Source organism: Crocodylus porosus, unplaced genomic scaffold, assembly GCF_001723895.1.
Source record: "Crocodylus porosus isolate Cpor-Errol unplaced genomic scaffold, CroPor_comp1, whole genome shotgun sequence".
Lineage (NCBI taxonomy): Eukaryota > Metazoa > Chordata > Crocodylia > Crocodylidae > Crocodylus > Crocodylus porosus.
This window is the reverse complement of record NW_017728907.1, coordinates 60,100,046-60,121,711: the sequence shown is the minus strand read 5'-3', so window position 1 is coordinate 60,121,711 and position 21,666 is coordinate 60,100,046. Positions and strand designations below refer to the sequence as shown.

The following is a 21,666-nucleotide window of genomic DNA, read 5'->3' as shown; positions in this document are numbered from 1 at the left end:
GCACAGAGTAAAACTTTATCACTGTAGTACTGCTGCTATTGCAGCAAATCCCCTTTTCTGCTAGTGGAGTTATACCACCTTTGCCAAGCAGTGCAAGGCTCCTCCATGTAGCCAAAGGTACATGCACTCCCACGAGCCTCCGTCAGTTATGGTGGTCCCTTCCACAGCCTGTGCCTTCCCGGGATGTGCTCTGCTGCTATAGCTGCTGCAGAAGAACCACATAGAGCAACCAAAAGCATGTGGACAGCAGCTATTGATTCTGCCAGCAGAATGGGTTTAAGTACAGAAAAGGTCTCAGCTCTGTGAGCCAAGGCTGCAGAAGACTCTTGAAACTCCATATAGTTCAGCCACCAGAGGGGAAAAAAAAATAGGGCACCACTGTATACACGCAGGTTATATAACCATATAACAACCAAAGGCCCAAGGCCTTTCCATTCATCTTTTCTAAAGTAAGTTTGAAACTATGAGGAAAACAGACTTGTTATTTCAAGGACCTGGTTTACCACTGTTCGCCTTAAGTATAACAACTCAAATGCGTATTTCCCACAGAAAACCTGTTACAATTAAAATCAAAAGAACTAAACCACGGAATAGTTACAGTTGCCCGTATCAATTATATATCACTGTAATGTTTATTATTGGCAATTTCTGTACAGAGGGTGTTTTTTCTTTTGTATGACAGAACACAGCAAAGAGGTAAATTTGCATAAATTCATTTGGAGAGGGGAAAGCCCCACTACAATATACAGTAATTGCACATCTGGGAAATAAAATATATATATTACCAATAAAAAGTATTCGCAATGTCTTTAGCTGAGTTCCTAAGACAGGAGTTTGGCCTCATTGTTAATTCTGCAGCCTTTTATTTTAGCAGGAATAAGAAACACACACATGCTAAACCAAAAGGCTATGTTTCATGAGGACTACATACAAATTGTAACAGTGCTACCAGACAGAAAAAGGCAATGCATCAGCTTGTGGACAGTGTAAACATTGGTAGGGTTTTGTGTTTATTGACATCTATCATTCATCAGGTTAATGCTGGATTTAAAATAGAGTTAACACTGCTTTTAAGGGCAAATTTGATAATGCAAAGGAAGGCTAGATGATTTTGTAGGAGTCATTCAGTACAATCAGCCTGCCCTGCACTGTCCGCACAGAACAGCAGGTCTGTGTCTTTATGTGATGACGGTGGGGCCGGTGCGGCCAGTTCTCTCATGGAGCTGTGAAAGCTTCAGTGCGATAGAAATGAGAGGAGCCAACATAACCTGCAGAAAGGGGAAGGATGGGTCAAAACCACAGAACATTTAACATTTGTCATCTTCTAAATGCAGGGGTGGACAAAACACAGCCTGCAGGCCAGATCCGACCTGCCAACTAGCTGGATCCCGCCCATAGCTGCCCCTGCAATGCTCGACATGGGGTTGAGCCCTACCCACTCACTCCCCCAGCCCCGGCCCCAGGCAGCGCACAGCTTCTGGCAGGGCTGTTCCCAATGTGGCCAGATGTTCCTTGGCTTCCTTCACCTCCAGCAGGAGCAGCTGGATTCAAGCTCCCCCCACACCTGCCTAAAGCACTGCAGCAGTGGGCAGGAGTGGGGGAGGCATGGCCACTGGAGGCAAGGTGAACATGGGAGAAGCCAGCTGGCTGCAGCCACACCGGGAACAGCCCCATTGGAAGCTGTGTGCTGGCCAGGGTCCAGGCTGGTGGGGCTGTTTCTCCTCCCCTCAACTCCAGCTGCAGCTCCTGCTCCTGCCACACTGCACTGCTCTGGGTGCGTGGGTGGGGGGAAGCTTCAGCAGGACGCTTCTGCCCAGCACATGGAGATCCAGCTCCAGCTGCCTTCCACCCACTTCACCTGCCTGTGGGGGCTGCTCATCATGCCGGGTGGAAGGCAGCTGGGAGCTGGAGCCAGAGCTTCACGTACTGGGCGGGAGCCTCCCACTGAAGCTTCCCACCTGCCCACCCTGTGTGGTGTAGCGAGGGAAGCAGAAAAGCCCCGCCAGCCCCAGCCACCATGCAGCTCAGCCTGGCACAATGCAGTTCTAGCTGCAAAGCCAGGGACAACATGGCATGGCTCAAGGCCAGCCTGGCTTTGCCCAGCCCATCTGCTATGTGCCACGCCAAATGGCAGCAGGGAATCACGTACTGCTGGGATGGGACAGGCCAGCTTCGTGCTGCACTTCATGGTTCCCAGCTGCAAGGCCAGGACCCATGTGGTGCATCAGAGCCAGCCTGGCCCAGCTCATCCCAGATGTAGCACATGGTTCGCTGCTGCAAGGCTAGGACCCACATGGCGCTACACAGAGTAGATGAGCCAGGACAGGCTAGTTCCATAATGTGCCGTGTGGTCCCTGGCCTTGCCGTCAGAACCGCATTATGCCAGGCCAGCCTCATGCCATGCCATATGGTTCCTGACCTGCAGCTAGGAACTGCGAGCTGCAGCCAAGATGGAACAGGCGGGGCTGGCTCTCCACCTCCCACCATACTCCCTGCACACACCCACAGGCCCCCCACATACTCCCACCACCCATACTCCCCCCCAACATAATCCCACACACACTCCCACACCCCCCATCATATCCACCCCCACCCCAATACCCTCCTACAGTCCCCACACACACTTCTACCCTCCCATCCCTACCATACCCACATCCTCACCCCAATCATGTACCCTGCACCCACTCCCCATCCCCCACAAACCCCACTCACCATACCCACGCCCCAACCACAAAGCCCTGACATACACACTCTTATCCCCCCCTACACACTCAGTGAACAAGATTAATAGTATATGTTGAGCTATTATTCAAACCACCTCCAAATATACTATACAAAAACAAACAAATCAGGACAAATTTTTTTTTTCTCCAGTAAAATTAAAGCAAGTTATAGTAGATGTTTTAGTATATATTTTTTTAGTATATGGTTTGCTTTTTTTCCCCCAGTTTCAAGATGGCAAATCCACCCCCTCCCATAAGGAGGAGTACTTCCAGGGCTACTCCGGGGCAAGGGGATGAACTCATGCTGGCAAACGTCAGGGCTTAGGGGCGGGACTTCTGATCCCAAGATCATGACCAGGAAGTGGGGCAACTGCCAAGAGGTGGGGCTACCCATGCAGCCCTTGACAGGTCTCAAAAACTCATTAAGCAGCCCTCCATCCAAAATAATTGTGCACCCCTGTTCTAATGGCTCAGGGAGCATCAGTTCTTCATCTCTACCAGAACATGCTGAGAAAGCATTCACACCAAACTGGGCTATTCTTTCACAGTTACAAAACCTGAGCTATTATCCAACAGGACAAATGGTGAAATCTGCCACACAAAAGGTGGCAGCTGTTATAATTACGTAGGAGTTTTGAATTAGCAAAAGTTATCACTGACGACTTCCATAAATTCTCAGTTCTAGACTCAGGGCTTTGCCATGTTCCACAAATGGCATAGGATGCTCATGCCACCGTGCTACTCTGTCACCTATATAATGACAAATTTTCTTTCTTCAACCTGGGATGGCTGAACAGGAACATGTGCTCAAAAAGTTTCAGAGAGCATTAAGAATGTGCTGTCTCCTATAGTGCATGCACTGGAGGGATTAGGGTTCCAGTTAAAAAGCATGAGGTTGAATTTGATGCAGAACATGGATTCTGTTACCCTAGGGTTGCATGGCCTTCAACACTCCACCTATGTTTTGGGGGTTTTGTTTGATCTCAGTTTTAAAGAAACATTCATCCCCCAAATTCAGTGTAGAAATGTCTTTTCCCTGACCCCTGGAAATGCAATACTGTTGCTAATCGATTCTGGACTAGTGTCTCCTCAGTCTTGTAACCCAGAGGTACCCAACCCCAGCCCATAGGCCAAATCCAGCCTACAATACCATGTAATCCAGCCTGTGGGGTGCCCCATACATCCAGAAATTTTGCAGCAGGGAAACAGTGAGGCCAGTCCGAATTTCTGGATTCATAGGGAGCCCTGGGCCATGCATGCTGAATTTCATGCCCAATCCCAGTTTACAAAGCCAGGTATGGACAATCCCAGGATGCAGGGGTAGAAGGGGACATGTCATGTCCCCAGGGCCAGATCCCAGCATGCAGGGCTTGATCCAGCTTGCAGACTATCTCTGTGCCACCATTTTGTCTTCAGGGCCAAAAGGTTGAGGACCACTGTTGTAACCAAATATACAGCAATACCTTGTACCACACAAATACATTTGTGAAGGAAGCTAAGGAAACTTTTAAAGAAAAAGAGTGCATCCAAAAGGCTGGACACAACTATTACCTGAGGATCTTCATAGATTTTGGGAACATCTTTCTCATAACTATCTATGTACAGCCGCACAGTTGCTCCAGCACTGCCTGTACCACTTAGTCTGAAGATTATGCGAGAACCATCAGCAAAGATGAGCCTCAAACCCTAGTAAGAGCAAACAAACAAACAAAAAAAAACCAAAGAGAGAGAAACCACAATTGTTAGCTGCCTCTTCCAATCCCATGTGGACCCTTCAAGCACTCAAGAATGTCACCGGCAGGCACACTCCAAATCTGGAAGCATGCCACTGAAGCTCCTTTATATTCACTCTTGAGTTCCTGGTCTGCAGCAGGCCTGAGAATGGGTGTTAGTGACCAGTAGGGCTGTGTGAAGCTTCAGTCACTGATTTGATTCGGAGGAGATTCAACCTGATTTGGCAGCCAAATCTCTAAATCTGAATCAAATCAGGAGATCTATTAATCTCTCCAAATCACAGATTTCATAGACATTAGGGCTGGAAGGGACCTTGGAAGATCAGAGCCCAGCCCCCTGCCCAGGAATAGAAAGTCAGCAGGGATCATAGGATCCCAGCAAGATAAACATCCAGATGCCTTCGGAGTAGGTGCCTGAACCACCTCCAGCGGTTATCTATTCCAAACCTTGGGGGCTCGAACAGTAAAGAAGTTCTTCCTATGTCCAACCTGAAACGGTCATGGAGGAGTTTGTGACTGTTTGACCTTGCCATCCCTTGGGGCGCTCTAGTGAACAGACGTTCCCCCAGATCCCGGTGAGCACCCCGATGAACTTATATGTGGTCACCAGATCACCCCTGAGCCTGTGCTTTTGCAGGCTGAAGAGTCTCATGGCTCTCAGCATCTCTTCATAAGGTCTGCTTTCCTGACCTCTGATCATGCGCATGGCTCTCCTCTACACCTTCTCAAGCTTCTCCACATCCTTTTTGAATTGTGGAGCCCAAAACTGGATGCAGTACTCCAGCTGTGGCTTCACCAAGGCTGTGTACAATGGCAGGATGACATCCTGGGGTTTTCTTGAGAAGCATCTGTGGATGCAAGCGTTTTACTTGCTTTACTAGCCACAGTATCACATTGCAGGCTCATGTTCATTTTGTGGTCAATCATGACCCCCAAATCCCTTTCGTCCGTGGCACTAGCCAGCCTATAAGGATGCTGCAGGTTTTGCTTCCCAAGGTGGAGAACCTTGCATTTTTCAGTGTTAAACACCATCAGGTTCTCATCTGCCCATTTCCTGAGCCTATCAAATCTGAACCCTCTGATTCAATTCAGAGAGACTCAACGATTTGGCCATTGACACAGCTTTATATGGGTTTTTTTTTATGTACCTTGAGGTACCAGGAGCGGTTCGTGATTGCTGAGATGGTGGGGTGGATGGAGTGTCCCATGGGAGCATGAGGGAAGTACCTTGCACACGTGGTGGCAGACCCAGAAGTAGACCAGAAGTACTTTCGGTCCACTTCTGGGTCCACTGTGGAGTGCATGGGGGACCCCTTGCTCCTTGACTCAGCGTCTGGCGCCTCCTGGGCCTGGGGTGGCACTCGGGGTTCCCCCAATGTCAATCACCAAGCTGGAGAGGCGTGGGGGGATCCCCCACATGCTCGGTGGCAGAACTGGAAGTGGAACCAGGTCCACTGCCAAGCATGCAAGGGACACCCCCCGCACTCCCATAGGACACTTCCTTTGCCTCACCATCTCAGCTTTCATGAGCCGTGCCTGGTACCTCGAGGTATGTAGGAAAAAAACATAGAAAAGCTGTGTCTATGGCCAAATTGCTGATTCTCTGAATGAGAATCGAATCTTTAGATTCAGATTCAGCTGAATTGAATCAGGACAGTGATCTGAATCAGTGAATCAAATCACTGTTCCCAGAATTGGGCCAAATCTGAATTGAATACTGCCTGTTTCACACACCTAGTGACCAGTCCAGAGTGGCCTCACTGGCATTATCTCTGTTTGGGGAGTGAATCAATAAGTGCATGTGGGCAAAGTATGACCAGAGGATTTTGGAGCTTGTAATCAAATATGATCAGCCATGCTCTAGCTGTTTTGCAGCCCTTATTCAAGACAAGCACCTTAAATCATCACCTCTACCTCCCAGTGAATCTCTCCTGCACAGACATTTTCTTAGGTAGTGCACAGCCATTACTGCAACTCTTGCACCATCTTCCTTCTCACTGGTGGCTTAGGGGTGAGATCAAAAACAGGCCATGCCTGCATCTGCGTAATCCCCAGGTACCTTAACAGCTCCTGGGGCCATCAGTAGCTAGGACAGGCTACAATAGCCTTCTGAACCCCCCTCCCCACCTGTAGACTGGTTCCTAGCTGCAGGCCAGGACTCAGCCTGGAATATAAAATACAGGAAGGGGGGGAGGAAATTAGCAGATAGAAAAGTTCCTAGTATCAAGCACTATTTTAAGGATGACCCTGAAAAAAATCTTACCTTGAAATGTACAATCAGACCCCATGTCCTTCAAGCCAGTGCTTCAATCCACAGCGGGTTATTCTCACCTGATTTCTGGAGATGCTTCCATCCACGGGATCGCTGTACTCAAAGTTATCAGCTTTTTCAACTGTGTAAACTTTATCACCAGATGCTAACTGCTTCCCCACAAAGGAACGGTCAAACATTGTGGTCTCTAGATCCTTCATCATTTTATTAGCTGCGTCTGCATCCACCTCCTCATAGTCATACCTAGAATTGGCAAACACATCATGAAAGTTAGGGAGGCATTTGCCAGTGACAGCTTTGGGATACCCACCACATTGGAGCTATCTTGCCTGGTTTAAAATATGTTTAGTCCCTTATAAATTGCTCATGAATCCTATAGTCTTTTTCTGGGTGGGGAGGCAATTTCTTTTTTTTTAAATAATATGCTTACTTCAACTCCAGACAAAACAATGCAATACATATACTACAGGAAATAATCATCAGATGAAAGATAAAACAGTACTGGTTTGAGTTGGAGCCTTCAGTCCCTAACAGGAACACTGCATACAAACAGTCAGCATATAAAGCTACATATAAATTTGGTCTCTAGAGCAGAGGTAGGCAACCCTCAACACACATACCAGTGCACGGCATGAAAAGGCATTTTGCTTAGCATGCATGCCTTGCGGCAGACAGCAAAGGGCCTGATACTTGCTGTGGGAGTGCAGCTCCAGCCTTTCCCCACCATCCGCCTTGAGGTGGGCGTGCACCTGCTGCCGGCAACGAGTTGGGTTGGGACTACACACACGGTACGAATTAAGGGGAAGCCCAGGGGGGAGCAGGACAGACTGAACCCCCCCCCCCCCCATAAAAGCCCCCCTGTAAGATTTGAAAATCATAAAGGGGAAGGGGTGATCTCTGATTGGACTGCTCCTTCATGTAGGTGGGCTTGTTAATCAATGAACCGGTTGAATTTTTTTTGCAGACATCCCCCCACCCCGCTGCAGAGTCAAAGTATCATTTGAACCCTGGCTACACAGACCCCTCAGCAGCTGCTTACAGCCTCTCTGCCACCTGCTGCGAGCAGCCTGGGCTCCACAGTGAGCAGCAGGGTCCTGCACAGAGCCCAGGCCAGCTGTGGCAGGCAGTCAGGAGACTGAAAGTACTGGGGTCTGCAGGGCCCTGGCCTAGCTCGTTGCTGACAGCAGGTGCACGTGCACCTTGGGGCAGACAGCTGGGAAGGGGCCAGACTACACTGCCACAACAAGGATTGGGCCCCTCATGGCTCCTCCACCATTCGCCATTCACACACCAACATCTTACAAGTCGAGGTTGCAGGTGTTTTTGGCACTCTTCCCAAAAACATTGCTGACTCCTGCCCTAAAGTAAAAACAGTAAAGGTGTAAATGAACACCTGCAATGGAGTTACTCTGATTTTGCTTCTCCCCGATAGACATAAGGCTGTCTACAGGCTCCTTACAGTGAGCTTACCATGACCTCTCAAGCTGTATCTGGTGTGTCAAAGGTGCAGTGGTAGCGCAGGACAGCTTATCTGCACTAGGTTAGTCTCACTAGCATGAGTAACTATGGCAGCCCCAAATTACCTTATTATTTTCTTCTAGGGTCTGGAATTCTTTTCAGTAGCCAAATCTCTTGGCTACATGGTGGGGCGAACTAGGAAGACCATAGTCTTCCATTGACCAAACTGACCCAGCTTTTGACTAGATTTCCAGAGATAAAAGGCTAATGCTCAATCCATTTATCAGTCACAGAGGTTCTGCTTGACCTTATCTGCAGAGTAGTTGTTTCTGCTTCTCCTGACACCTCCAATCTCTATTAGATTTTTTTCTATTTCTGTACAGACCAAAGGCATCAACAGGATGTCCTAGCAATTACACATCCCACACAGTGGAAAGGACATGCCTGTCACTGAAAATTCATTTGTAGTTGCTTCAATGTTGTTATCAACATGTATACTGTTCTAATGTCAAAGGAATAAAAACCTACACTTAAAAATGGTGTATATGTAATATAAAAAGTTCATATGGAGAAATACACAAAGAACACATTAAAAAGCAATATGTGGGTTGCAATTCAAACTGGGCATCAAGCAGAGTTGAAATTCAGAGTCCACCATTTTAATTTTCCCACATATGTTTTAGTACCAACAAGACATGAAAATCTAAACCCCTGAGATCTCTATAATGCTGTATAAATACCAAGATGCTACCATAGTTGGAAATAGCCATGGCTTTCTTCACTGGAAGTGCCCTTCTCCACAAGGTTTTGGGTCAGTTCTGTGCACTCTCCTCTGAATTCTCTCACAGGCATGAGAATAAAGTTCGCCCTGCTCGCCACGGCGTGCAGCTCCAGTTGTTTGCCATCACCTTGCTAGCTCCTTACCTTGTGAAGAAATTTCTCCCATATTTCTGCCAGTGATCCTTCAGAATCTCTTCTACACTCTGCTTGCGCACAGCTAATATAGACAGCCATGCTAGGACTGCCCATAGTCCATCCTTTTCACGGATGTGATCAGAGCCTGTCAAAGGAAAAAACAGAAAGTAATTTTATGAAGTGTCTTTCATGTGTAGGTTCATGTTTAAATTCTACTCTTTCTTCTCTGTCCCTTGAGCTGTCAACTACACAAACTAAAGAGGCATAATAAATTTTAAGGATTTACTGTATTGCACACACAATATAATGTAGTCCTTAAAAATGTGTACATGCTTAAATTTCCAAGTATTACAAGTTCTCTTTTTGTTATCATCTAAATAATACACTAGCACAGATTAATCTCCTCAAGCAAAATATTCACGTTAGCCATTTAGTTCCCAGGGAAATAACCACTTATTTCTCAATAGCCTTTTCATGAGGCATAAGGAGTGCAAACAAGTCCAACTTGAGAACTACATTCAGCTCCACTAAGCAGCTGTCACTTTGCTTCTGCCAGATCAGCACACTGTGATCAGCACATATTCTGGCAAAGGACCAAGGAAAATGTCAGCTCTTGCTTAAGAGACCAAATCCTAACTAGTCAAAAATTATGTCATAATAAAACAAAAGTGGCTTTTGGAAGACGTTACTTTTTGGAGCTAACTAGTTGCAATACAGAAGGGACAGTTTCACTCCTGCGGAGGTATCAGGCAAGGGCTTCACACCCCCTGTGGTCCACTTATGTAGGATGAAAGGGCTGGAGTAGCATACAAGGGCCGGGAGAGGTTCCCCCAGTGAAAGCACCACTGAGACTGTTATAATGGAGCCTTTAGGGGGTCCTAAATCTAGTTGCACTGCTTGTGAGTGCACTGCACATCTCAAGGTTTCCTCAAACATTTGTAAAGAAGGGAGAATTGCAGAGGTAGGAAGCTCTCAGGGAAGGCAGGCCATCCAAGCTTTTAGTTGGCTGGCTTGTGACTAGTAGGTAACGCTGAATTGCACTGCTGCCCTTCAATACTGCTTTAGTATTATTCTCTTGGCATTTTGCAGTTATTGTAAGAGTGCCTAGAGCATATGGATACTGCCCGTCTTCAGCAGCTGTATAAATACACATAAATAAAAGGTCCCATATTATGTATCTACTCACCCTTGGAATAAAAAAAGTGTGAGAAAGGAGTGTGAAATTCTGCCATGTTCTCTTAAACAGGTTTTTTAAAACTGCTTCTAGAGTCTGATTTCAGAAGGTACAAGTGTGTGCCAACTGTACTGGGAGTCTTAGGTAGCTAAAGAAAATGCCCTCTCACCCCCTCAAGCACTGTACTATAAAAGTACATTCTCTCTTACTCTCCACATCACTCTTTGTTAGTTGTCTAATCAAGCAGTGTTTCCTTTCCCTTTTCAGACTTTCAAGAGACTTTCTGCACCAGCCTGAACCCCCTGCACCCTGAAATTTTCTTTTAACCCATGAAAGAGGAAGCCCCAGGCAGCTGTATCACACACTTCTCTCAACCAGCTCCTACACTTGGCCTCATCCCTACTCTCTTTCTCCCTGCAGCCAGTCCAGTCCACTTGTCAGGAGAAGAGGATCTATGACCATTCAGTCGTAAGACTTGTTCTTCCTAAAACCTGCTATCAAGAGATGCTGATCGTCCCTGAACCCTCCTCAAAACACACCGTGAATGGCACTTGCCAATTATTGTGATGGCTATAGCTCACTGACCTATTTTATAAGGGGATTGGATAAATAAATAGATAATAAATGAATAATGAATAGATAATAAACAGACTCAGCTGGAGACCAGTATGCTCCATCCTATCAGCAATTCTGCAAGCTATCCAATCCTTTCATTACTAGCTTTGATCATTTAGTTATATTCTGGGGCTCTCATACGCTACCTATAGATTGGGGTAGATGTGTACAGAGAAGAAAAGCACCCAAGACAAATGCCTTTGCTCAGGATCATCTCCAAGATTTTGTTGGAATCGTCACCAAGAAGCAAAGCTAACTTCTTTACAAAAACTACGGCTATGAAAAGAGGAAAGGCGGCATCGCTTGTCCTCCAAAAGCAGATGTTACCATTGCTGAAACAAATGTCTTTCAACCGGTAGCCCATTGTGACAGTAACTTGTTCAGCCCTCAGACAGGGCTGGTATGCTGCATTTGTATCAAAGACTGACAGCACCCTAGTTGAGACCCTGGTGTTATATGCCCCAGCTCAACAAGGAACTAACAAAAGCTGCTTAATTTCAAGCGTACAATTAAGTACATTCAAGTGAAGCATCCAAGTGCTTAGTATTTCGCTGAATCAGGGAAAGAGAAAGACTGTGAGAGAATCTAATGCTGATCTTGGGCATGCGGGGAAGACCACTCACTCCTAATGGAGACAGGTGGCTTGAAATCTCTCTTGGCCTAGCTTGTGCTTTGGAGCACAGTGTCTGTTGCAAAGGGTTTTTTATACATTTTAAGTTCCCTACTGAAACAAAAGTACTAAGTCACAGGCCAACCCCTAAGAGATGTACTAAGATGTCCATTGCGTTTCTAAGTAACCTAATAACATGGTTAGCCTGTTCAAAGGCAAGTGTTAATTTAAACTTTATAAATCATACCTTGTTTCTCCAACAGGAAAAATGAGGGTCCTATTAAGCTCAGAGATTTAATAGTGACTTGAAACCTCCCCCAATAAAACTGCATACACCAAACCATATTTCTTCCTAGACTGAAAACATTAGAAGGTTTTCCTGGCCACCAAGAGCTGAAAAAATACATTTAGCACTGAATTTAATCCCCACAGACCCGGTGACCGGGCTAGTAAAGGGGCCCTTAAACTTCCTGCATATCTGCACTGGCCTTCCTAAGTATCTGAAAGGAGAGATGGCTTTCCCTTGACTCGACTTTTACAGTTGTTTAAGTTTCCATAAGTGATTCCTACAAGTTTTCTTTTCACGACTGAGGAAGCTTCAGCTATTATACATCAACAATAAAATCCTCAGTTCCACTATAAAACAAAGAACTGAACCAGAGAAATAATATTACCATTAGTGAAGTTAGGAACATTTACATACCAGTACCAAAACTTTCCTCTCCGCACAGAGACAGTTTGTTTGCATCCATCAAGTTCCCAAAGAACTTCCAGCCAGTTGGGGTTTCATACAAAGCAATCTTTGTAGCTTTGGCCACCCTTCAAAGACAAAAAGTCTACGTTATATCACAGTTGGATTGTTAGTGCATCCATATGAAATACTGCAACAGTAACTTTAGTTGTTATCGAGTACTTAACAGAACTGGGAAGGCAAGTCAGACCCCATATTTTTTAAATAATAATTCTTTGTATATATCAGGCCAGTACTTTTTTTCATTACTTCAGTGGAAATAGTTAGGAAGTGCAGCAGAAGAATCACTACCACGGCCTAGTTTTTATATAGCTGTTTTCATCAGTGGATCTCAAAGCACTTTACAAAGAGGGTATATTCCATTATGCCAATTTGGCAGATGAGGAAGCTCTGGCACGAAGAGGATGAAATATTTGCTCCCGACCCCTAAGTAGGCAAGCACAATTGAGAGAACCAGGATCCCAATCACAAGATGATACTGCATACCCCAGTTAATTGGTTTTAGCTGTAGATTTTAGTGCAGTTGCTGAATATCTCCTCTGGCATTTAGGGAACAGTTGTCCTAGTTTCTGAGGGTGCCTAAAGAGGCATGTGTTAACACTGTTGCTGCAGTGAGAAAGCTCAGTTTATCCATGGTTAAAATGAGAAATAATAAAGAGCGATTTTTCTTCTCACACACAAAGTCCTACCTATCAATCGCTCCACTGGTAGGCATGCTCCGTGCAAAGCCACGAACTCCGGTACGCTGAAAGTAAGGAATACTGAAAATATTTGCAGCGATGACTGCAACAGAGTCTGAAGGGTTAACGAAGAACCCATGCTTCCCAAGAATCATGTTACGATCCTAAAGACAAAAAAAGACAAGGAGGAAGAAAATTCAGTTCTATCACCATATGCACAAAAGTGTCATAGTAAAGTCACCATTTGGCTTGCCCAACCTGTTAAAATTGAACAATAGACGTACTTTTTATTGGAATTATAGTTTTTTCATCAGCATTCTGGTTTTCCATATTTATAAATTTTATCTGATCTTTCTTATAAAATACATTACCCAATTATGGCCCTGGTGCCAAACTACAGTGAACAATTTTGTTTCATTCAATTACAGAAACAAGATGAAGAGGAATCTCATTTTCTCCGGGTTGTACTGTGGTGATCAGATCTCACACAGATGTAGGCTGGGGACAGACCTACATCTAAGATGTTTAAAAAAGGGGAGGAGTAGTGTGCCCTTCAGAGGTGTGCATCAGTTTTGATTAACTGCTGTTTCTGTTCCTGTTTCAGTCGCATTTAAAGACTGCGTTAGTTTGAAGTCCAGCAGAAGGCAGGGTTGACAAACCTAGACTAACTGAATCAGAGATGCATTAGCTATTGTGATCCATAGCTCACTTCATCAGATACAGTCCGGTTTAAAGTTAAAGCAGTGTAGCTCCACTTATACTGATATATAAATGAATAAATGTAACAGTTCTATTAGATAGAAGTTTTACTGATTACAAAACTATTCAATTTACCCTCTTAGGTCTCAGCATGATGCTATTAAATGATGTGGGCCTAATTCTGCTCTCACTGGGTGTGTCTACATGAGATGTTAAATTCACAGTAGACTAATTCTACTACACATTAGGACATCATGGCAGGTACTAAACTTAATGCGCAGTAACTATGGTGCATTAATGCATATGTAGACATGCCCACTGAAATGAGTGCAAGATTTCTGCTAACGTCAGTAGGAACCACATTGTTAAATCAGTAAGGATGATATTTATCTTGGCATCTTTGTGTACAATGTGGATGAACTCTGATCTGCTAAATAATCATAAGACAGCAAAGAGATTCAGCACCAACTTTGATGGAAGTTCCACCTGCAGGCAGCTAGCCTAGAGGGGACAGCACCAAGTTTGAAAAAGCATTGTTCCAATTTCAGTATATTAAGACTCGCACCCCAAGTCAATGATTCCCAAGGAGTGTACTGTAGCAAGTGTGCTGCAAAAGATGATACTTTAACAGTATCAGCTCTGGCCCATGAAACTCCCCACAGGTCAGAAAAAATTTGGTTGTGGAGAAGCAGTGGCAATTGCCCCGCACACTGGGATCAGGCCCAAGCTACCCTGGCCCTGGATGCCCGAAACAGGCCCACAGACTGGATCCAGCCCACTGACCATTCCTGCACCACCCAGCTAGCCCACAGAGTCAAAAGTTTGGGCATCACTCTGTAAGCCTTACTATACCACCCCCCTACAAACGCACCACTTCATGTGTTAAAGCGTGCCACCAATTTTAAATCTGGGTAGGTGGGTGCCCTGGTTATCAAAACGTTTGGGAAACACTCCCCTGTGTATTTCTAACCTAAGAAGACTACACAATATAGGGAACCCTAGAGAATAGTCCTATGTTCGTTTACCCCATCTCCATCAAAGGCAGCTCCAAAGTCATACTCTCCTGTCTTCATGCTCTGGACTAAGTCAGCAGCATAGGTTAAGTTTGGATCGGGGTGGTGGCCACCAAAATCCTCCAGTGGTACACAGTTCACCGCAGAATTTGCCGGGGCTCCAAGCTCTTCACACAGGATCTTTTTTACATAAGGACCCACGACTGAGAGAAAGAAAGGAATATGAATCGTTCAAAATTTTTCTTTTTTAAATTACATTTCAATTGCAATTTGGCCACATAGAGGACACTAGTTGACTGGGAAGACGATTCAGTTTCATCTAATCAGAAATGTGGACTATAGACTGCAGCACAAGACACTGTATGGGTGCTCAGGTGATTCCGCCAAGCATTCGGGGGCTGAATGAAGACAGTACTCAGCTCGCTGGCATCCCCTCCGTGTTTAAGTAATACTTGTATGACTGTGTTTAGAATTAAATATGAACCAAGGACTGGTGTCTCAGTCATGGTCCAGAACCCCCTTAAGACTGTCCCTACCCCAAAAAGCTTACACTCTGTTGTAAGGCTGGTCCTGGAACAGGACAGAGAATGGGAAGGATGAACAGACTGCAAACATTTAGACAATACAGCATGATATTCTGCCTTTCTGATTCAATAGACCAGGTAATAAAAAGACAAGGTAGAATCAGAGGTCACTTTTGCACATTCTCTGGGGGTGAGGGAGGGGTGCTTTAGTTGAAGAGCTTTAGTTGACGTGACCCCACCGCCATGTTTAAGAACAGGGAGTCCTTATTGCCATGCTCCAGCAGGCTTCGTTAATTGAGTCTGCTCCATTGTGCTGGAATTCCAGCCCGTCAGAGCAGCCTCGCTGCTTGAATATAGGCACCCAGAGGGAACAGGATTATTAGGGCTGTGTGAAATTTCTCTGGCTGTTTCATTTCAACACTGTTTTGACTCATTCTGAGCTCAAAACAGCAAAATCAAAATGAAACAGGGCTTTGAAACAGCCTCAAAACTTTTTGACTGGGCTCATTTTGTTTCGAAAGTTTTGAAACATTTCAAGTTTCGAAGCAGCAGCCCATCCAGGTAGCGAGAGGCAGGGGAGAGCCAGGGCTGCACTCCCAGCAGCTCCGCGCAGCTCTGGCTCTCCTCGTCTCCTGCCGCCGGGCTGTGCTCCTTGGGGCTGGAGGAGCCAATCAGAGGGCAGCGCAGGCTCTGCCTGCCTCCCAACATTGGACTGCGCTCCTATCGGCTCCACAAGCCCCATGGAGCTCAGCCCGGTAGCCGGAGACAGGCAGAGCTGGGCCTATGCTCCATCTCCTGCCACCGAGTTTTGTTTTAATTGTGGGGAAATGTGGGTTTCAGGGTATTTTAGAGTGACTTTGGGATTTTATCAGGGATTTTTCAGTTTTCAAATACAGAACACCAGAATTCCTGCTACGGAGGCAACTGGCAGGACCCAAGCAGAGAAGCCTGCTCAGAGCTGGTACCTTGGACCCAGCTGGCTGTGGCTGACCTCCTGGCCAACTGGAGCCAGGAGGACATGTTCAAAGCAGGCCACCACACCTGGAACATCTTCCGGGCGATAGCTGCCCAGACGGCCGGGCAGGGGGCACGCATCGCAGTAGTGCTGCACAAAGCCCAACTCTGCAGCCACAGCCGACTGGCAGCTGGCCCAGAGGGGCAGATGCCTCTACTGGCTGTGCAGTCCCCATCTGGGTCTGGCAGGTACACTGCAGATCACAGCCAGGCAGCAGCACCCACTGCCAGACTTGCAGTGGGTAGAAGGTGCAGGGAACTCTCAGGGCTGCTTCAGCAGTCCAGCTGACACAAGGGGTAGTGTCCCCAGGTACCAATTGGCTGGGCCCCAGAAGTTCCTGACAGCAAGTAGCCCTGACCTACTTGCCAGGGCTGCTTCTATACTGCTGGGGCCAGGACAGGGCAGCTTTTTATACTGCTAGTGAAAGCACAGGTGCTGGCACCAGGCTCTAGCTTCCTCTGGTGGCAGATCCAGGAGTAGCCAGGCAGGGTTATTTTGCCCTAAGTGGCACAATTTGCCCCACACTAAAGTGCATGTCCGGGCATGTGCACTGAGGCAAAAAGCCCCGGCTCAAATTTGCACCGCTTCTATTTGAGCTACTGCAAGTGCACGTACTTGCATGTGTGGACATGTCCACTGTGCACAGCCATAAATATGCGTCACAAAGGCTCTATGTAAGTTGTCCAAAAGTGGATCTTTGCATCACAACAGGTAGGAAGACACGTGCAGAGACCTACTGACCCAAGTGGGACTCTGTGTAGGTTTAAAAGCTTGCCTGTGTGCATCTGACTGCAGGATTGGACAACATCTTTGACTAGCTCTCCAATTAATAAATAAAATGTAGCATATTAGTAAGAAAGGCACAACTCAGCAGGGACAGCATTTCCCTGACACCAACTTCTATATACATGATCTTAGCTCCTGCATTCACAATATTTTCATTACGTTAAATTTGCAAATCAGAAATATCAGTATGGACTGTTTACCTGAAAAATAAAAGCTGTCTGCAGTTGCTACTTTAAAAATTTTTTCCAAAGTAGTTCGGAAGTACTCTTGCAGTAAGGGGACATATTCTATTTGCCGTAAGATTAGAAGCAAGATTCTTTTGAAGCCTCGTAGTGCCTGGTATCATGACACCCTCTTTGGACTAGCAGCTGTTAGCAGTCAATATTGCATCAACCCATATCTGCTAGCAAATATGGAGCTGATTCTGCAGCTGGGGAGGCCATGAAGACCCCATTTAGCTTCCAGCACTTCCTACAGTGTGCTAAAACAGGAGAATGTTTAATGTTTTTCTTCATACTACAGGCCAAATTCTACCATTGGGCGATAGCAATCCCCATATAGTAGTGAGCTAACAGGAATACCCAAGAGTCACCTAAAAATTACCCTAAGAGAGCCAAATTCTCAGGTGATGTATATACATGATGGTATAAGTTATACTGTGAAAAAACAAGTGCATGTTACATAAACAGAAAGGAAAGCTCCCCATCAGAAGCCTTCTTTTTCTTTTCTCCCTGCTCTTGGTTGCTTTACCTCCTGAAACCTGCCATTCACCCTCTCAGGAAGAAACTCGTCAGCCTCCTTACAGAGGTCTAATTTACGTAGCTCTTTCCCTCCCTCATGAATCTCAAAAAATATATATAAAACAAACTAATGCTAATTAGCGTTTCTTGGAAATACAACTCCTTACGCTGCTAGGAGCACAACTGTGTTTCTTAGTGGCCCACATTTTGCATATATACCACTAATTTTGCATATGGGCCCTTATTTATTTATTGTATATATTTTGCATATGGGCCCTTATTTTGCAAATTGGCTTCTACTCCATCCAGGAGATGCAAAGCACCATCAGACTCTCCCTATGCTTGAAGAAGGGTGTCTGTGCCTGAAAGCTTGCAAAGAACAATTTTTCCAACTATCTAGTTGGTCTAATAAAATATATCACATTTACCCAAAGAACACTGTCTGCCACTTAGTGGTTCATACTTTTGTCCACTGATTCTGATATTTCCTGTCAGCCACAGTAACAGTGATTTCCCTGATAACTCACAGCAGCATGCCAAACAAGGGGCGGGGGAAGGGAGAACGTACAAACCCATGAAAAGATTCCGATTATTCTATATTATAGCCCCTATTAAAAATGATAATAATTAAAAAAATAAAAAACAGTAACATTTATGCAGACCTTTCTATTCTGTATTGACTCTTATACCACCCTCATTGCCAAAGTACCCAAGCCTCTTCCGGTAATACACAATGTAATGCAATTAGTACTCTCTCTTTCACCTTCTCCCCAACAGTGGTGGTATGTTTTATTTTGGTAGGCTGTCTGGAGTCTATTCTGCCCTCCTCTCCAACTCTCCTACATTTGTTAGAGAAGATAAGATCAAGGAAGTGCAGCTTGCACATGGAATACTTGGTGGCTTCACTTACAACCCCTAGGACCTCTTTTTAAAGCTGCTTTCCCTTTTCTACCAATATTATAAATTTTAAAAAATTAAACACCCTCCCCTGAAAATTAGTAGGTGGGAACAGAGAAAAATGGAAAGCCAACAGGGCGTCGGGTAGTCTGAAGTGTTATGCAAAAGCTTTCTGCTACAAATTAGGATTTGTAATAACAAAATAGAGTACAATGTGCAGTCCTGCACTGGAAAATGCAGTATCAAACCAAAACCAAAACTAGAGCCACTTTAAAAATGGACTTGCTTCTCTGCCAAACCACAGCTAAAAAAAATAAGCAGAGAGTAATTCTTCCTTACCTCCATGCATAGCATCTATACGGATCTTCAGGTGGTTTTGTCCTGAAAGTAGTTCCTTTAGTGCACTGAAATCAAAGATGTTCCGTAACATGTTTGCATAAGCCTCCACCGAGTCTACGATTTCAACTGGAAAACAAGAACAAAAGATGACATTTGTTAGCTCAAAAGACTTATTTCTAAACTTTCATAACAACAGACAAGAAGGCTCTGAGGTAGTAGACTACAGGTAGTATATTATTTTACACTACTATTTCCTATTCATTTACAAACTAGCCAACAAAATCAAATATGTAGTTCCCATACATCTTCCAGTTCTCTGACTTTCTCTATAGAGGGCTTAATTCTGTTTCCAAGTTATAATCAAATATGAGATTTCAAAAATTAAATATTAGCACAGAGTTAAATTGCCAATGTCCACTGAAAGTCAATGCAAGGTAGCCACCTCGCTTCCATTTATGCTTCTGGAAAAGTGACATCTGGACAGTGGAGAGCACACTTCGGTCCACACCAAACAATACACTGGAAAATATCTTGACAAAGTCTCTGGATTCACCACAACTACTGCTAAGAGAACAGAATTTCACCAAATTGTTCTTATATGTATAGCTACATGCATATGTTAAATATACATAAACATTACTGTATTTTAAACGTCAAAGCATACATAACCAGATACTGGATGAGATGTGCAACAAATATTAAAACTCACATTTAAAAAAAAAATTAAATTGCCAACTTACAACAACATTTTGGTTTCACACAAAATCCATGAAATGTCATGGCGTTTCACTCAGCCCAACTTAAACCTCAAACTATATTTGAAGTGTGCTTAAAAAGTATGAACCAAGGAACTCAACCAAGTATAAACAATGTGACAACAGAGTTTATTTTGAGTCAAAAGGTGAAGCCGTGATTTAAATCACAAAAAAACATGAGAGCATTGTCACCTATCAAACAAAAACACAACACTTAATAAACTGAAGTCAGTAAAGTTCAAGGTGAAAATAAGTCTGACCTTTATTAGAGAAGGTATATTAGCCACTGGGTACAGTGCAGCCTCTCTTGTGTGTAATGTTTAACTCAAGATTTAATCCCTTTCTAAAAAAGGTAGCGGACAAGGTTTCAGAAGCATCTCAGTGCCTTTGAAGATTATTTTCAAAAGTGATTTCGGCACAAAGGGCCCGATTTATAAATGTAGTTAGGTATCTAAAGATGTAGATGTGTAATGGGACTTTCAAAAGTACCCATCTCTCACTGAAGCTAAAATACTTTCAATTACTTCCAGGCAGTACTAGTATCTTTGTGCTTTATACAAGCACATACTGTTTAAAATAACAAGATGTCTTTAAAAAAATCTGAGGTCAGATTGGTTCAGTAGCACCTACATGGCAGTATCTCTGTGCTCTGTCCCGTTTGCCTTGCCAAGGAAGGCATTTAGGATGCCTGGTCAGTCAGTGGAAAGATTTAGGCACCTCTGAAAAGCAGTAAATTTAGGCACTCGGTGCCCAGCAGAAGGAAGAAGATATCATTATCTTGTTGTGCAGTAAAGCATCGCTGTCTACACATGTGCAGCAATTAGGGCACAGTAGACTAATGTACTGTGCTGCTGGGTACTCCTGTCAGATACAAGTGGTATCCAGCAGCATGTTTAGACAGTGAAGTTGGGATTAGTTTACTCTGGCTCAAACTGAGCCAAAGTATGTCCAGTTGCATTAATTGCACATGTAGATGAGCCTTCTAAAGGGAAATTCAGAAAGCTCAGTTACATTTCTAGGTATAGGAAATGTGAGGTCAAGAAATGCACCCAGACTTCCACTCCTTTCCAGGTGATTATCAGGCCTTGTCTTAAAGACCGCCAGGGTAGGAGCCAGCACCACTTCTCTTGGAAGCTGGTTCCAGATCCTAGCCGCCCTGACAGAGATGAAGTCACGCCCCCTGATGTCTAGTCTGAATCTCCCCTCTGCCAGCTTGTGACCATTATTTCTAGTCACTCGTGGTAGTGCTCGGGGGAACAGTGACTCCCCCAATGCCTGCTGGTCCCCTCTGACTACTTTGTAACAGGCCACTAGATCCCCCCTCAGGTTCAGGTCCCGTAGCCTCTCCTCGTAGGGCCTGCCCTGCTGCCCCCTGATCATGCGAGTAGCCCTCCTCTGGACCCTCTCCATGTCGTCCACATCCCTCTTGAAGTGGCGCCCAGAACTGGACGCAGTACTCCAGCTGTGGCCTGACCAGTGGCGCATAGAGGGGGAGGATCACCTCCCTGGACCTGCCTGAGATACATCTGTGGATGCAGGACAAGGTGCGTTTGGCCTTCCTGACTGCCTCCCCACACTGCCGGCCCATGTTCACCTTGGCGTCAATGATGACTCCAAGATCCTTTTCTGCCTCTGCCCTGATGAGAAGGGAGGTCCCCAGCCTGTAGGTATGCTGCTGGTTCTTCCTCCCCAGGTGCATCACTTTGCACTTGTCAGTGCTGAATCCCATTCTGTGCTCATCACCCACCCCTGTAACCTGTCTAGTCCAGTTGCAGTCTATTCCTCCCTTCTGGCATGCCCACATCCCCCCACATCTTAGCGTCATCAGCAAATTTGAACAAGTGCTTTTTACCACCTCGCCCAAGTCACTGATGAAGATGTTGAACAGTGCGGGCCCGAGGACCAAGCCCTGGGGGACCCCACTGCCCACATCCCTCCAGGTCGAAAATGACCCATCCACCACCACT

At 45.3% G+C, this 21,666-nt stretch overlaps 1 protein-coding gene across 1 annotated transcript in view; it reads right to left on the bottom strand.

The window, feature by feature from the left end:
* Window positions 1-609: 609 nt before the first annotated feature.
* PGM1 (phosphoglucomutase 1) overlaps window positions 610-21,666 on the bottom strand; it is a 50,373-nt gene continuing 29,316 nt past the window's right edge. Inside the window, exons 4-11 of the mRNA XM_019531568.1 lie at window positions 18,945-19,070; window positions 14,656-14,846; window positions 12,941-13,095; window positions 12,204-12,319; window positions 9,111-9,246; window positions 6,788-6,971; window positions 4,275-4,409; window positions 610-1,268 (exon numbers count right to left, since the gene is read on the bottom strand). Of these exons, the coding sequence (XP_019387113.1) occupies window positions 1,179-1,268; window positions 4,275-4,409; window positions 6,788-6,971; window positions 9,111-9,246; window positions 12,204-12,319; window positions 12,941-13,095; window positions 14,656-14,846; window positions 18,945-19,070 (1,133 nt within the window). The 3' untranslated portion in view covers window positions 610-1,178. The remainder of the gene's footprint in view (window positions 1,269-4,274; window positions 4,410-6,787; window positions 6,972-9,110; window positions 9,247-12,203; window positions 12,320-12,940; window positions 13,096-14,655; window positions 14,847-18,944; window positions 19,071-21,666) is intronic.